At 44.7% G+C, this 15,568-nt stretch overlaps 1 protein-coding gene across 1 annotated transcript; it reads right to left on the bottom strand.

Moving 5' to 3' along the window:
• LOC8084600 lies at nt 2,836-6,470 on the bottom strand. The gene is made up of 3 exons (XM_002461781.2): nt 5,775-6,470; nt 3,773-4,703; nt 2,836-3,137 (listed from the first exon to the last, which is right to left on the bottom strand). Exons 1-3 carry the CDS (start codon nt 6,035-6,037, stop codon nt 3,132-3,134), a joined length of 1,200 nt encoding a protein of 399 aa, XP_002461826.2. The 5' UTR covers nt 6,038-6,470; the 3' UTR covers nt 2,836-3,131.

The following is a 15,568-nucleotide window of genomic DNA, read 5'->3' on the forward strand; positions in this document are numbered from 1 at the left end:
GAACTCCCGGAGAAACGCGCGAGATGAGCGGATCCAATAGCTTTATTACTATTCTTGGTTCACCTGGGGGTTATTATTTGGGGTAGACTAGGCTATACTAGGTTTGCTTAGCTGCTCTACTCATCTTATACACATGCCTAAACAAGTATTAGTCTCTACTCAACTTGATGCTTAAATTGTGCTGAATCTTTGGTCACTGCGGTGATGGCGATGTTGGATGCTTATGAGCATCGTGATGATGGTGGTGACAGGGGGAGCGGGTACCGTTGGCGGTCCGGTTTGCCGGGCGTACCCGTCTCTGCTCTCCGTAAGGACTTAGTCAGGGAGCGGCCCCCTGGGACTTACAGTGCAGCTCCAAGCTAAATGGCTCTGGCTTGACTAATTAGCAGGACCTCCACTAGTAGGGTGTTACTTTCCGGGTAGGCGTGAGGAAGTAACTTGGGTAATGAATATTAAGTTGTCGGTTGATCGGTACGCCATGGCTATGGGTATCGACTGTCGAGCGCCCCGGCGAAAACTTGCGAGTGGCATCCTATTAGTTGGACCCTGTGAAAGGTCTTGTAGTGAGACCCTGCCTGCTCACCTTGGCAGTGTTTTGGGGAGTCGCGACCCCGGGCAAATGGGAATCACGACTTGGAGTGAACGTGCACACCTCTGCAGAGTATAAAACTGATATATCAGCCGTGCTCACGGTCACGAGCGGCCCAGACCCTCACTTGATGAGCAAATTGGATTCACTGGTTACTTGGAGATGGACCTTGGCGAGGTTGCTACCTCGTGTTTTGGCGGAATGGCTATTCCGTGATGGCAGGATTGCTATCCTGTGGTAATAATTGGGGTTAATCCCTGGACTTCTATAATTTTTAGGATAGTACTTAAAAGATGCTAATTACTACTTACACTAATTAAGGGTTGGGTTTATGCTACTCATAATTAGTAATAGGTTGTTCTAATAATAGTCATAACTAAAAGTGTTCAACTAAAATGCTACCGCAGTCAAACCAAGTCAGCTTTACCTTGTTTTAAGCCTTGCATGTCATTACTTTCCGTCTGTGCTTGCTGAGTTCGACATGAGCTCACCCTTGCTATAATCATTAAAGGTTGCTCGGACGATCAGGAGTACAATTGCGATTTTCCTGAGGACTACCCTGAGTCTCCTGGTTGTTAGGCTCGTGTGGTTCTGCCGTCGACCTTCCTGTGGCAAGGTGGTCCTGCTACGTCGACGTTTAGTTACCCCTTTATTTATGGAACAGTTTAGTTTATGCTTCCCATTCGCACTTTGATAAACTTTTGGCTTGTAATAATGGTACTTTTACTCTCATTTATGTAATTCGTTTGAACACTGTGTTTTGTACCATTGATGATGTCGGTCCATGTGTGTGAATTTGAGATCCTGGCGCACATGTGATTTGGCACCCGAATGCTCTTTTACATCCGGGTGTGACAGTATGTAGGTGCGGCGGGGGCACAGCGGGCCAGCCTTGGAGCAATGCGTGGACGCTGGCGTTGGTAGAGGAGTGCTGGAGGTAGTAAGATACTATAGAGTGTGGTTTTGTAAAATTTTATCCTAATCAACATCCTCTAAAGGAGTATGGACCTCCGATGCATGTCTAAACAAGTTTAGGGAGGCAGATTTCAAGTTTGCAAGTTTGTAGACCTAAGTGGCAAGGCACACAAGTTAAAGGGCCGTCAGTATATTTAATTCTAGGAAGAAGTCCACTTTAGGTCCCTCAACTTTCACAAAAGTCTGTTTTTCATCCCTAAACTTCAAAACCGGGTAAAATACATCTCTCAATTTTTGAAACCATGCATATTACGTCCCTGACATGGTTATGAGCGGTTTTGAAGGCAGTTTCGTCTTTTTTATTATTATTTATTTTGGCTAAATATTTGTAAAATTATAGTAAATCATATAAAATTCATAAAATAGTAATCTTATTTTGTTGGACTCCAGATAAGTAGATCTACATAGTGAACATATAATATAGTATGCTTTAGTACAAAATTTTTATTGTACCTTTAGATCTGAGTTTTTCTATAATTAATTAGAATAATTCATAGCTATAGTTTGTATGGTCCAATTGTGGTGAATTTTTTATGTTGGACTAATTATTGTATGTTTAAACTATGTTAAAAATTTCATACTCATTAGATCATGTATAACTTAGTTATAGATTTATTATAATTTAACAAGCATAAACCTAAATAAATCTATAACTAAGTAATACGTGATTCAATGAGTATAAATTTTTACTGTAACTCAAACATAGAATAATTAGCTCACAATATAAAATTTATCACAATTGGATCATAGAAAATGTAGCTATAATTAGTCTAATTAATTACAGAAAAACATAGATCTCAAGATGCATAAAAGAATTTGTACTAGAACATACTATATTATATATTTAATGTGTAGATCTACTGATCTGAAGTCCAACAAAATTGAGTTTTCTATTTTATAATTTTTTATGTGATTTACTGTGATTTTTCAAAAAATTCAGCCAAAATAAATAAAAAGAAAAAGGTAAAACCGCTTTCAAAACCAGATCAAGGATGTAATGTGCACGGTTGTAAAAGTTGAGGGATATATTTTGTTCGGTTTTAGAGTTCAGGGATGAAAATCAGACTTTCGCGAAAGTTGAGGGACCTAAAGTTCTAAGATATCACAGAACTAGTTTGTTTTATCAAGGTTCTCAAATTGTTAAAGGTTAATTCTCACGATATACATTAGAATAGAAAGTGTGACTTGAAACAACGCTATGCATGGACCTATCTTTTCAATTGTTGTATGGATATTGATACCTTAGAACACTACATTCTACACGAGAAACATCATATAACACCACGGACTAGATGAGTGTCTTTAATACATCAACTAGTAACTTTGTCTCTTGCACATCTTTGATATCCTTGATGCAAAACTATGACCGTACACAAAGAAGCACTATGAAGATAAATGAATTCCAAGATCGAAATACAGATAAAGCAGATGTATACAACAAATAGTGGATGAAGTAAAGCTAACTAGAGATTGTAATAAGATGCTAGGATAGCTTAAACAGCAAAGTAAACTGTGCGATATATATATCTTATTTGTTATCTGCTTCAGAAAACTAATTCCCTTGTTTCTACTCCTGCGTAGAACATATATGCAAGATTAAACCAGATCGAGTAAGAAGCAAAATTCACAAAAGAACTTGTATTTTCTAAATAAAAACAATGGCATATAATATAAAATAAACAAGTCTATTACAACACAATAAGAAAATATCAGGTTGGAGATGTGATGATAAAGCCATTGTACCTATAGTGTATACAATGTTAATAAGTCATAATAACTCCAAGCAGATGTGCAGCTTTGTCATAAATAAAATTAATATGTAAACAAATAATTGAAGTAGAGGAAACCATGACAAGTGCAATGGTCTAGTGAATTAAATTTATGCAACACGAATTGACCACCCAGTCAATTGATATCGAGCAATGTTTGTCTACTAATTTTCTTGAAATATCAAACTTCCCTTTTTTTGACTAAAGATACCAAATGTACAGATGTTTATGGAAGCTTTTAAGTAAAAGAAAAGGCAAGAATTAAAAGCTAATGGCATACTTGTGAAGCTATAGTTCTCTTCACAAATCAAATAGCTATCTGTGAAAATGCTAAAATTTTAGTCTAGCATACTGAGTGGTCAGCTGGTGTAAACAACATGTAAGTTGGGTGGTAATAAGCTTCCCATAATGAAAAACCAACATTTGAGATAACAAATACCTTGTCGTCGTCGTCATCATCATCCCCCTTCTTGAGACGAGTTGTTCCCCCCTCTTTGCTTATTGGTATTTTCATGTGTCCAAAAGGAGTGTTGACATCAATGTGTCCCTTTATGGTGTAACCAGTGCCCTTTCCCCTAATCATATCCCACATAGCAGAACCGAAATCCTTAGGCCTGAAGCTGATAGGTAAGTTCATAGTTGTTATTTCCTGTTTCTTGATATTCGTAGATTCTTTCAGTTCAGCCGATGCAATGCTCACATTAGCAAGCCACACTTCATAATCCATTGAATTCAGTCCCAAGTCAAAGGCATTTTTGTTGTCCAAATTCAAGTGAAGGATCGCGGTCGATTCTTCAAAAGAGAACTGCTCAAACTTGATCTTGTCAATGCTAACATCAGGTTTGTATGGCACTGGAATCTCTCCATTTTTCTCTAACGGTATAGAAATCCTCCCAATAACAGGAATATCTATGTGGAGAACGACCCTGACTTTGTAAGGGATGATGCTTCCAGGCTCGATTTCCTTGTATGTGCTCCTAATGTCATCATAGATTAGTAAAAAGGGGATTTTGACAGTTTCCGAACCATGAGCATGGATGGTCCCAGCATCAGGGATTGTTCCGGAAACGAGCTTTCTTTCTTCACTTTCGATCAGGTATTCAATGTCAACAAGAGGGATGGGGACAGGGTTCGGGTTCGCAATAAGGACATCGACAATAAGCTCTATCTTCTCCAGGCTGACATGGGGTATGTGAATCCCAGTAACATCGGCAGTAGGCTTTCCGAAGCCTACTGCTTCTTCAATCTTTTCGCCGACGTCTTGGATGAAATCCTTAACTTTGTCAAAGAAACCTCCTTTATCGTCATCATCATGTCCATCGTTGTCTACTTTTCTTTCTGTCACTTTTGGACTATCTGAGGATGACATGCTTTCATACAGATAGAAAATTTGAGATATTAGATTCCAAGACTAACAAGCAAATGTTGCACACATAAAACAATGCCATATTAGTTGTACGTAGAGAGAATGTTGTCATGTAAAACAAGCACAAAATGTGCATAGGTCAAGTTGGATTAAGACGTTGCGCGCATTTTGGTGGTAATGATGCAGGACACAAGGTTATGTTAGGGCACTCACAATGCAAGACTCTATCATAGAGTCCAAGACAATTAATTACATATTGTTTATGGTATTTTGCTGATGTGGCAGCATATTTATTGAAGAAAGAGGTAGAAAAAATAAGACTCCAAATCTTATTTAGACTCTAAGTCCACATTGTTCGAGGTAATAAATAACTTTAGACTCTATGATAAAGTCTGCATTGTGAGTGCGCTTACAGAAAGCAACACAGGTGAAATGAAAGATCTTTCCCGCCACATAGAAGAGGAACTAAAATGGCAACCATAAAAATATTGATGTAAGAGAAAGGACAGATAAGAGTGCATTTCTAGTCAATGTTTAAACCTTGCCCAAAAGTTATAAAGGGTTCCTAAGGGATCGGAGGGTACAGTATAATATCATGAAAAATCACTAGTCACAATGGTCGACATTATTGGATCCCCATTGTCTCGAAACAGGGCGCCCTCTACATAGCACCATTACATATATATAAGCCTGGACGAAAACACCAACTGCTAGTGCTTTATAAAACACCAATTAGCATGTCGACGAAAATAAAATCCCCAACTCGTTTTGGGCACTGAGAGCTCTTGACCACCAGTTTAATGGACGACAATGGAGCTGTGATTTTTGGGATTTTGTGGCTATAAAAAACCAACCGTCCCCCTTCCATGTACGTCGTGCTTGTATACTACAACTCAAATGTACGATTAATGGACCTTGGGATCATCTTCTAACCCTCACGCACATGCAATGGAACAACATGGCACAAAATGGCAAGCAACCATCGATCATCAAGCGACCCGAGCAGCGGCGGTGGCGGGTGGTTGATTGATAGAAGCATGGGGAAAGAGAATTGTGGGGTCGGGCAGCAGTTTACCTGGGGTCGCCGATGTGTCGCCGGAGATGGTTAGACGGAGAGGCGCAGGCGAGGAGGATCGAGGTGGTGGAGGAGGAAGGAACACAAGAGTTTGTGGACGGAGCGAGGAAGCCGTGTTGCCGCCGCGTGGAAAACATCCAAAGCGATGGCTGCCAGTAATTACCGGCTTCAGCGACGGGTGCCTTCCTGCCAAGGCCTAAATTTGAGCATGGCTTTGCAACGCTGGATCGGCCAGCCACGGAAATTCCAACTGTACTGCACATCTTTTTTTTTCTTTATTTATTTATTATTTTTGGGTTTTCTTTTTGAGGGACAAAGGAGGTGGTGCGCCTTCCCTACTGTGCTTTTATTGAATTTTAAAAACTGCAGTTCGATCGAGGGCGATCGGGAACTGTATTGAAGACATTTTTTTTCTTTATTGAGCAAGGTAAAATTGGCCTAACTATTGATGTGTGATTTCCCTCTGCCCTGAATAAATCAATTCTTAGACTAAAGTTGTCTTAAGTCAAGGTTGATTGATTGTATAGAAAATGGAAACAATATTTATGACACCATATGAACACATTATGAAAATATGTTTTATGTTAATGATGTTAATTTGGTGTCATGGATCTTAGTGTTCTTTCATGTAAATTTGATCCATCTTTAAAAGGCTTGACTTAAGATCACTCTGGAAATTGAAGAACGAAAGGAGTGTAACTAATATAGTCCCACAATTAATGATGACATCTATGCTAGTGATTATGGAAATAAATATTCTATTTAATTTAACCAATACCAAAAGAATCTGTCACAACTAAAAAAACTAAATAATGGACACTTTTTGGTGCGACAATCTAACTTCGTCTGTCTGCCTGCTACCCGTGTGATCCCACCCCGAGCGATCTTTTTTTTACGCCAACATGTGGGTCCTGCTACTCTCCGATGCAAGTGAAGAGTCCAGCCCCCAATCAGCCCATGACAGAGAAGGAAGGTCTCATCAATCAATCAATCAATCAATCAATCATCACGATTCATGAGCAGCCCTCTCGCTTGTAGGGTAGCCCACCGTCGGTAACGTCAACACCTCCCCCGAGTGCTTCGCATCTATGAAGCCTGATCCGTCCAAAGCATACCTTCGTGTCGGCTGAGGCGGCTAGCCCGTGTCCGCGCCTGGTCACCTCGCATGCTCGCTCAATAGCCCGCGACCGGCCGGGGCAGCGACCAGACGACTGGCCATGGCGGCTAGGAGGTCAGGGTGGCATGGACCTCCGCCTGAGCCGCGTCGTCCTACCGGCCGTCGGCTCCGTCAACACCTTCCCCAAGTGCATCGCATCCGTGAAGCCCTGATCCATCAAGAGCACGCCTCCGAAGGTCATGTCGGCTGCGGCAGCAGCCTGACCTTGATCGGAAGTTGGTAAGTCGGTGCGCGTTCTCGATTTGTCTGGTGTTTGCATTGCCTTTTTAGGATTTTAGTATCTGCACGCCCGTGTTCTGAAGCTATATCCTACTTGCGGGCAAGGATCACATGTGGTTGCACGCAAGTAGAAAATCAAGCTACACAAATAGTTTGGCAAAGTTTTCTTTTGTTAATGGCATGGGATTCATTTTTTTCGATAAAGGATATTCAATATCCGGCCTCTACATCCGGAGATGTACACAGCCAATTGTTACAAAAGAAGATAGAAAAAACAAAAGAGAGAAAAGCCATAGTTTTATATATAGACTAGGACATTACAGCAAATGCTTCGACCCTCTATTTGATTAACGAGAGGGCGTCCTTGGCTTTCTCTTGGCGCCGCAGCTGAGTCCCAAATGCCGTAGTGCAGGGCATGGCTAGGAGCAGGTGTGCTAGTGTTGATGCCTTCAAGAAGGTGAATGACGTCCGCAGACGCCATCATCAATGAAAGGAAGAGGGAATTACAGCGACGCCTCCAAGGGGGAAGATGACGTTGAATGCGTCATCACCACCGGTCCAGCACCCGCCAGGCAGGGTTTTCACCTGTATTCCAAGATCCTCACATCCAAGCCGAACCTGCAAATGACGAGATGCCGGGGATGATCGGCAGGGTCTTCACCAGATGCAGCGAGGCAGTAGAAAAGCAGGGGGCGACGATGTCCTTTGATGTGGATGTCAGAGCCGATTTGCGGGCCGCCTGGGAGCGGCATGGTCTTAAGCCGAGTGCTTTGATCCAGGCCACGACCGCGTGGGAGGGCGGGTTGGCCGGCTTGTCGAGATGGCCGGTGCCAACACCGCCATCGCCATCCGATGCCCGGGAGTCCAAATCGACCCCCCAATCACCGCCGGGGAAATGTCCCCGACCCGAGGCAACGCCCGCCCGAGTCCGCATCGTCGGAGCACCACCCGCACCGAGAAGGGGGCAATACGGGGTAGCAGCCGGCGGATCCAGGCTTGAGATACCCAGATGCACCCGCGCCGCCAGACCCCTTCACCGGTGCGGGAACGCTGGGCATCGAGGAATGGTGCCCCCGCGTCACCGAGCCCACCGGGGGGCGAGCCAGATCGGCCACCACCGTCGAGTAGGCCGCCACCTCGCAGCACCGCCGGGCGATTCGCCGCACCTACCCTAGGTTGGTCCGCCGCTGGCCGATCTGGCCGCACCAATCGTGGGGGAGCCCGATCCGGCCGTGGGGATGCCGAATCTGGCCACGGAGGAGCCGGATTGACCCCCACGCCGCCCGGCGATCGCCGGCACTGAAGGAGAGAGGGGAGGGGGAGAGAACGACGGGGGCATGGAGAGGGAGAAAGACGCTCGTCTGCTGCCGTCCTTGCCCTCCACCGGATTCCCGACGGCGAGCTCGGGCAGCGGCCAGACCGGGAAGGGTGCGGGGGAGGAACCCGAGGACGGGGCGACCGGCATGGGATTCATAGTTTGTATTATAATTGCAGGGAAGTGCATTTAGTCGTCATTGGTGATTGTCACTGATCTTAACAGTTAGCGCTCTCCCTGTTATTTTCTTATTTGAGATGTGTAGTGCAAATGCATCTGAATATGAGATGAGATGCCATTGCTGAAAATTACTCATGGCAACCATATTTATCTGGCGTAAAAATAGAACGATAATTTTTTATGAGTTGATGAGGGGCGATGATGTTGAAGCTTTTCTGATTTGTATGCCATTGATCCACGCGGATCGAGTCTGAGTGTTTGGAGAATCTCTGTCTGATGCTCATATGTTACCACTTTTTTGTATGCATGGATGAGCACTTTCTGCATGTTGGATGGAATGCCCCAGAACAAGAAACTATCGTTGGTGGTGTTGAAAATCAAAGTTTTCACAAAGACTAAGAATAGTGTATGAATAGAAGACTTTGAGTGTGGCCAAATTAATGGAGAGAGGAAAAGAAAGTCAAGAGGTTCACACACATTGCATCCTCTATAAATATGAGGTGTTCCTCGTCAGATGTAAGCAATGAAGATAGAAGTGAATGAAAATGAAAAGCTCCCTCTTTCTCCATCCCTCTGTGCATTTGTTCTTGTGTTTGTGAGTGTGTTTGTGAGGAATCCGAGTACTCGATTTCTAACACGTTATCAGCACGAGTTCTACCGAGCTAAAAGGTAAGAAGGTAAGAAATCAGTTCCACAACACACAAACGTGATGGACGAACACATCACGAACTCGTCACCAGTGGATATGCTTGCAAGCACCGCGGTGGTTCTTGAGCATGGCCTGAAGCTATTGCCCAAAAGGTTGCCCGAAGCAACCACACAATGGCCCTGAAGTGCCAAACCCATCTATATGCATACAAACCGAACCGTCGCCGTCCTGAAGACATGCTGACGAGAACGCACCGAGCGCTCGCCGCCGGAAATAAGGCCGCCGCGGCCTCCACGCCGGCTGCGAGCCGCGCCTCCTGGCCGAGCTCGGCCGTGCGAGCCTCTGGCCCCGGCCGCGCGTGCCCCTGGCCCAGCCGAGCCGGCCGCCACTGCCACGCACCAGGCCGCGAGCTGGCCACCTGGCCGCCGCGTGCCGTGGCCGTGGGCGAGCCGCTCGGCCGCTCTGGCCGGCCCACCCCGCCGACAGAAGCCGCGCCTTGGCCCGGCCACCTCGAGCCCTGGCCGCAGCGCGCCCCGGCTCTTGGCCGCATGAGCCCGGCCGCAGGACTGGCCGCGCCATGGCAGCTGGAAGCCATGGCCGGCTGCCGCGCATGCCTCCTGGCCGGCCCCAAGCTCGGCCACGCGAGCCCCCGAGCTTGGCCGCACGAGCCCCTGCCTCGCCCGTCGCGGGAGCTCCAGACATGGCCGCGCGAGCTCCTGGCTCGGCCGCTGCGCGAGCGCTTGGCCCGGCCATGCGAAGCCCCTGGCTTGGCTGGCGCGTGTGCTCCAGGCCGGCCATCGGCCCAGCGCCTCCATTCTCTCTCTGGACGTTTCTCTGGAGTAAGAGATAAGGAAGAGAGAGATGGGGAAAGGATAAGAATGGGTGGATAGATTGGTACTGCATTTGTGACCATTTACGTGCATGACTGCATTTGGCCTGAAGCCAATTAATGCAAGGCACTAGTGTAGTAGTACAGCACTCTCTCGCATGTAACGTGGGTAAAAGTTGCCCCAAAATATAATAATAAATAGTGACCTGAAGTCACTAAAATAATAGTGACCCGAAGTTCACTATAATATAGGAATACACGGTCTGAAGTCCGTAAAATATGTGTGGTCTGAAGTCCACCATATTTTATTATTATTATTACTATTATTTTTTTTACCGCAATTAATTATTGCGTTTAAGTTATACATATTTACTTTATTGCAGTCCTAGTTAAAAAAGTAATCCAGAAGATTACATACGAAAAATAAAAGTGTAATCCTGAAGATTACACCTAATTGTAATTCTAAAGATTACAGTCGAGAGCTTTCTGATTTAGATCTATGTGCACTGGACCACTTATCTAGACGGCCTGAAGCCGCTAGACAAAGGCCTGAAGCCTTGTGTCTACGAACTTTTGGTCCATATACAGAGGCTAAAAAAGCCACACACATATGATCCGAAGCCCGCAAACAATAAAAGGTGAACCTGCAGTTCACCATGTCATACCGCTACGTGGCCTGAAGCCCGTAAAATCGTTAAGGCCTGAAGTCCTTACATGATATGACTGTTTATTTTATTGCAAGTTTTATATTACTGCAAGTCATATTTATTTACTGCAATTTACTTTCTTACGGTCATTTAATTTTCGCATATCTATGCAAGTATTTATTAGAACCGCATATGATCATGAAGATTATATGCATGAGATATTTGGGGAAATATAGTCCTGCAGACTATATGAGAATGTGTGATCCTCAAGATTACACATGGTCGTAATCCTGAAGATTACGCGTAACCGACATTCACTAGTCATTGGTCGGACATTGCGAAAATAGGATTCGCTAAGCTAGCTGTGAATGACGGCAGCTACCTCACTTGGGGATTGACGTTGAGATGAAAACTCGACGGCCGGTGCCTCGATTACACCATTGTTTAGCCTGAAGCTGGCAATGATGAGCACACAATACTTGATAAAGCAGAGGCATTGCACTCTTTGCAATACCAATTACACTCAGACCTGAAGTCTGAATATATAAATAAGGACGATCTAATGGTTTTATAGCAGTCCCTGAAGGACCGCTTTAAACCAACAAAAGTCAATATGACTGGGTCGTCTTACATTTTAGATATTGTACGTCTGTAACAGCGTACGACTCTGCTTTATACAAGATCGTGTCTAGACCGCGTCTATGTGGCCAGAAGTTCACTAACGCAGATATGATCGGGGAAACTCTTTTATACCTTCCATCCCGACAACATAGTACTATATCAGCAATATATTAGTACTTGAAGTACTATGGGCTGATAACGGTACTATTGATTGCAAAAGCAATAGAATGAGGTTCTCAAGAACGATCATTCTACACGGCAACTGTGCCCGAAGCACATGTTAGCGTTGCTGGGAATTCTAGCAATCACAAAGAGGGCCGTGAAAAGGGAAAATGGAAGGGAAAAGAGGTGTCATCCTAAGGGGGTAAAAGCGGACTTGAGAAGGTCACAGGTGAAACATCTTAGCAGCGGGATCACTGTTCTAGATGTGGAGGCATGGAACATGGGTTCCACAATTGTCGTGCCCCTAAAACACCTAGTTGATCTCTGCCAAAGTTCTTCCAGAAGCAAGAACAAGGAGAGTCAACTTAAATCCCACCTTACCACTGAGCATGAAGCTCAGAAATGCGGAAGACACATTTGTCACCGTGAAAAGAGATGGTGAAAACATCCAAGTGGATGTGAGTGGGGAAAACCTTCTCTTGATTTCTATGATATATCTAGGGACCTGCTAATCCCTGAGATATCATGTTAGTCGCAATGAAATGTCCACATACACCAATTGAGTTTGGCCATTCATGCTCCTGAAGAGCATTTATAGCATGTTGAGTGATGGCCATACATGCTTCTGCAGAGCATTTTTAATAAGTTATGAATGTAGGTTTTTGGCTTTTGAATATATGCCAAATCTCCAAATTCTCATACCTGGTGGGAGCCCATATGATTGAAGCGGAAACCTGTCCTGCAGACAGTGACACCACCAATATAATGTTAAGGGAAACTAGATATTTCCAAACATTGACTAGGAAATAGAAGTATTATGACCATTGCCAGAAGCAATGTTCATATCAAGGGCACCAGAAGTGCCGCACTAGTTCTCCCATAAGCATTTAAAGTATGTGGTGGATATATTTCCTTCATTGGGCTTGTACTACATATACACAATCCCACTAAGAAATATGTTGCGAATGTGGCATGACCAATTGGGTCATCTTGAGTTGGATATGATGAGAAAATCATCAATAATTCTATTGGCCATAAAAACTTCTCTAATCCTGAAGATTTTATTTGCACCGCACGTGCAAAGGGAAGGTTAATCACTAGGCCATCCCTCCTGAAGATTAGGGATGAGTCACAAAGAGGCCTGGTTGAGTCCTTGATCAAAAGGATCAAGTGGATAATGTATGGCCATTGCTGCAAAATCAAAGGCTGCCAACCAGCAGTTGGGGCCATGCAGCATTGCATACTGCAAAATTTATCCAACTCAGGTCAACTGCACATCCCCCATATGGCTAGTGTGTGAGAAAGAAAGTATTTCCCATCTGCGTATAAGTTATGCGATATATGTGCCAGTATCGCTTTATCAGCGTACACCAAAGAAACCCCACCAGAAGTTGGGATGTATGAGCCTATGACTGGGGATCTTCATGAGGCTCGGTACGCTGATTGCATTTCCCAGCATTAGGGGGAGATAGGCATCCAGAAGAATGCCGGGAAATTGCATGAAAAGGAATAAAGGCATTCCTTCTACCCACACACTAGTAAATCTGGACCAGAAGTTCAGAAAAGTATGCATTTGCAAATTACTGCAAATGAGCTGCCAAATGCCTTCATTGATTAGAAAAATGACAAGACCACATTTACCTGTAGTAAATGTGCCAGAGAGAGCTTGGGTATCCCTGAAGGTTACCAACTCTATTGTCTCCATCCTGATCCTAGGTTGAGGGGGAGACCTCTGGGTGCTCAGACAAGGTTCCATGGAGACGTCCATGTAGACAAGGTCCTGAGCCACTTGTATCATTTAAAGAATCAAATGAAGAAGCTCGACCCGAAGTCGAGAATGCCCCTGAAGTGGCAACTCAACCTGAAGTTGAGGAGGTCCCAGAAGGACACCATCCTGAAGATGGAAATCCCAATGCGTCAAGCGTGCACCATCGCATTGGAAGATCGGAACGCCCCAACTCAATCGTCACGGGAAATCACGATGAGTGGGAGGACGATCACGAAGAGGTCGCCACTAACTATGTGGAATCAGGAGAGTCATATTATAGAAAGACCACCATTGTCGACACATATTTTGCCTCAAAATTGTTGGCTCAATGGATCCGGATCCAAACCAAAGTCCATGGCAGAGTGCCGGAAGCACTCAGATTGGGACAAATGGAAAGCTGCAATTGAGGCATAGTTGCGCTCGCTTTATGAAAGAGAGGCTTCTTGGGCCTGTAGTCCCAACACCTCCAAAGTCATCCCTGAAGGATGCAAATGGGTCTTCCTCCTGAAGAGGAATAAATATGGCACAAAGCGAGGCTGGTGGCATGAGGGTTCACGCAGAGACCCGACATCAATTATGATGAAACTTACTCTCCTATGAGTGGCATAACGTTCCGATATCTGATACCTATGGCAGCTAACATGAACTTAAAAAAATGCAGTTGATGGATATTGTGACCGCATACTGGTATGGGTCACTTGATTCGGGAATCCACATAAGAATCCCTACAGGACTCAAGATCCCTAGACCGAATCAAAATCGCAACATGTTTAGCGTCCGCCTGCAGCGGTCGTCGTATGAGTTGAAACAATCCGGAAGGATGTTGTTCAACCGTTGAGTAACTTTCTCCTGTAGAGAAGTTACATCAATAATAATGATTGTCCCTATGTTTTCATAAAGAAATCCAATAATGGATTTTTATGTCGATGATTTGAACATCATCGGGGCTACAAGGGACATTGAGGAAGCGATGGCTTACCTCAAGACGGAGTTTGAGATGAAAGACTTGGGCAAGACTAAGTTTTGTTTGGGCTTGCAGCTCGAACACCTCCCTGAAGGAGTGTTTGTACACCAGTCCACTTATACTAAGAGGGTACTTAAAATTCAATTTAAGCAAGTGCCACCCTCTTAAAACCCCCATGGTAGTCCGATCCCCGGAAGTGGATAAGGACCTATTCAGAACTAAGGGCGTTGATGAGGAAGTATTGGGACCCGAAGTTCCATACTTGAGCGCCATTGGAGCACCGATGTACCTTGCAAACTGCACTAGACTTGACATTGCATTTGCAGTGAATTTGTTGGCAAGGTATAGTGCTGCCCCAACCAGGAGGCATTGGGTTGGCGTCAAAACCATCTTAAGGTACCTACAAGGTACACAAGACCTTGGTTTATGGTTCCCGAAGAACCAAGCTCCAACCATGGTAGGATATGTGGATACTGGCTATATGTCTGACCCGCATAATGCCAGATCACAGACTGGTTTTGTCTTTCTCTGTGGTGGTGCAGCCATTTTCCAGGCAGTCTGTGAAACAGACCCTAGTTGCCACATTGACCAACCACTCAGAGAGAATTGCTCTGTATGAGACTGCACGAGAATGTGTTTGCTTGCGACGAATGATCAATCACATCCAGAAGTCATGTGGTTTGAACGTCGCCGACACCCCCACCATTATCTATGGAGATAATGTGGCTTGTGTTGCACAGATGTGCATGGGTTATGTCAGGAGCAATCTAACGAAGCACATTGCTCCAAAACTCTTTTATCCCCATGAGCTCTAGAAGAGTGGGGAGATAAATATCCTGCAAGTAAGGTCATGTGAAAACCTCACAGATCTTTTCATGAAATCTCTACCCGCCCTTAGCTTCTATAGGTGCGTCCATGAAATTGGTATAAGGCGGCTTAGAGAGTTGCAGGGTTTAGGGGGAGACCAGCCCCCAAAGACATAATCCGTGACCGTGGTCCTGAAGATCACGAGTCGGTCCTGAAGACCGATCCAAATATCAACTGTTGTACTCTTTTTCCCTTGATGAGTTTTTCCCATAGGGTTTTCTCATGCAAGGTTTTTAACGAGGCAACAGGTGCAACATAGGCGGTGCATGTGATGTACTCTTTTCTCCTACCCTTTTTTCCCACTGGGTTTTGGGGAGAGTTTTTGACGAGGCATACACATAGCATGAATTTGGCCAAGGGGGACTGTTGAAAATCAAAGTCTTCACAAAGACTAAG

Source organism: Sorghum bicolor, chromosome 2 (assembly GCF_000003195.3).
Source record: "Sorghum bicolor cultivar BTx623 chromosome 2, Sorghum_bicolor_NCBIv3, whole genome shotgun sequence".
Taxonomy (NCBI): Eukaryota; Viridiplantae; Streptophyta; class Magnoliopsida; order Poales; family Poaceae; genus Sorghum; species Sorghum bicolor.

What these genes read in the sequence shown, in the direction of transcription:
- LOC8084600 (XM_002461781.2), bottom strand. Translation starts at nt 6,037, where the DNA reads ATGTGCAGTACAGTTGGAATTTCCGTGGCTGGCCGATCCAGCGTTGCA. An exon ending in CGACACATCGGCGACCCCAG is followed by an intron (nt 4,704 to 5,774) that starts GTAAACTGCTGC and finishes TCTGTATGAAAG; the next exon opens with CATGTCATCCTCAGATAGTC.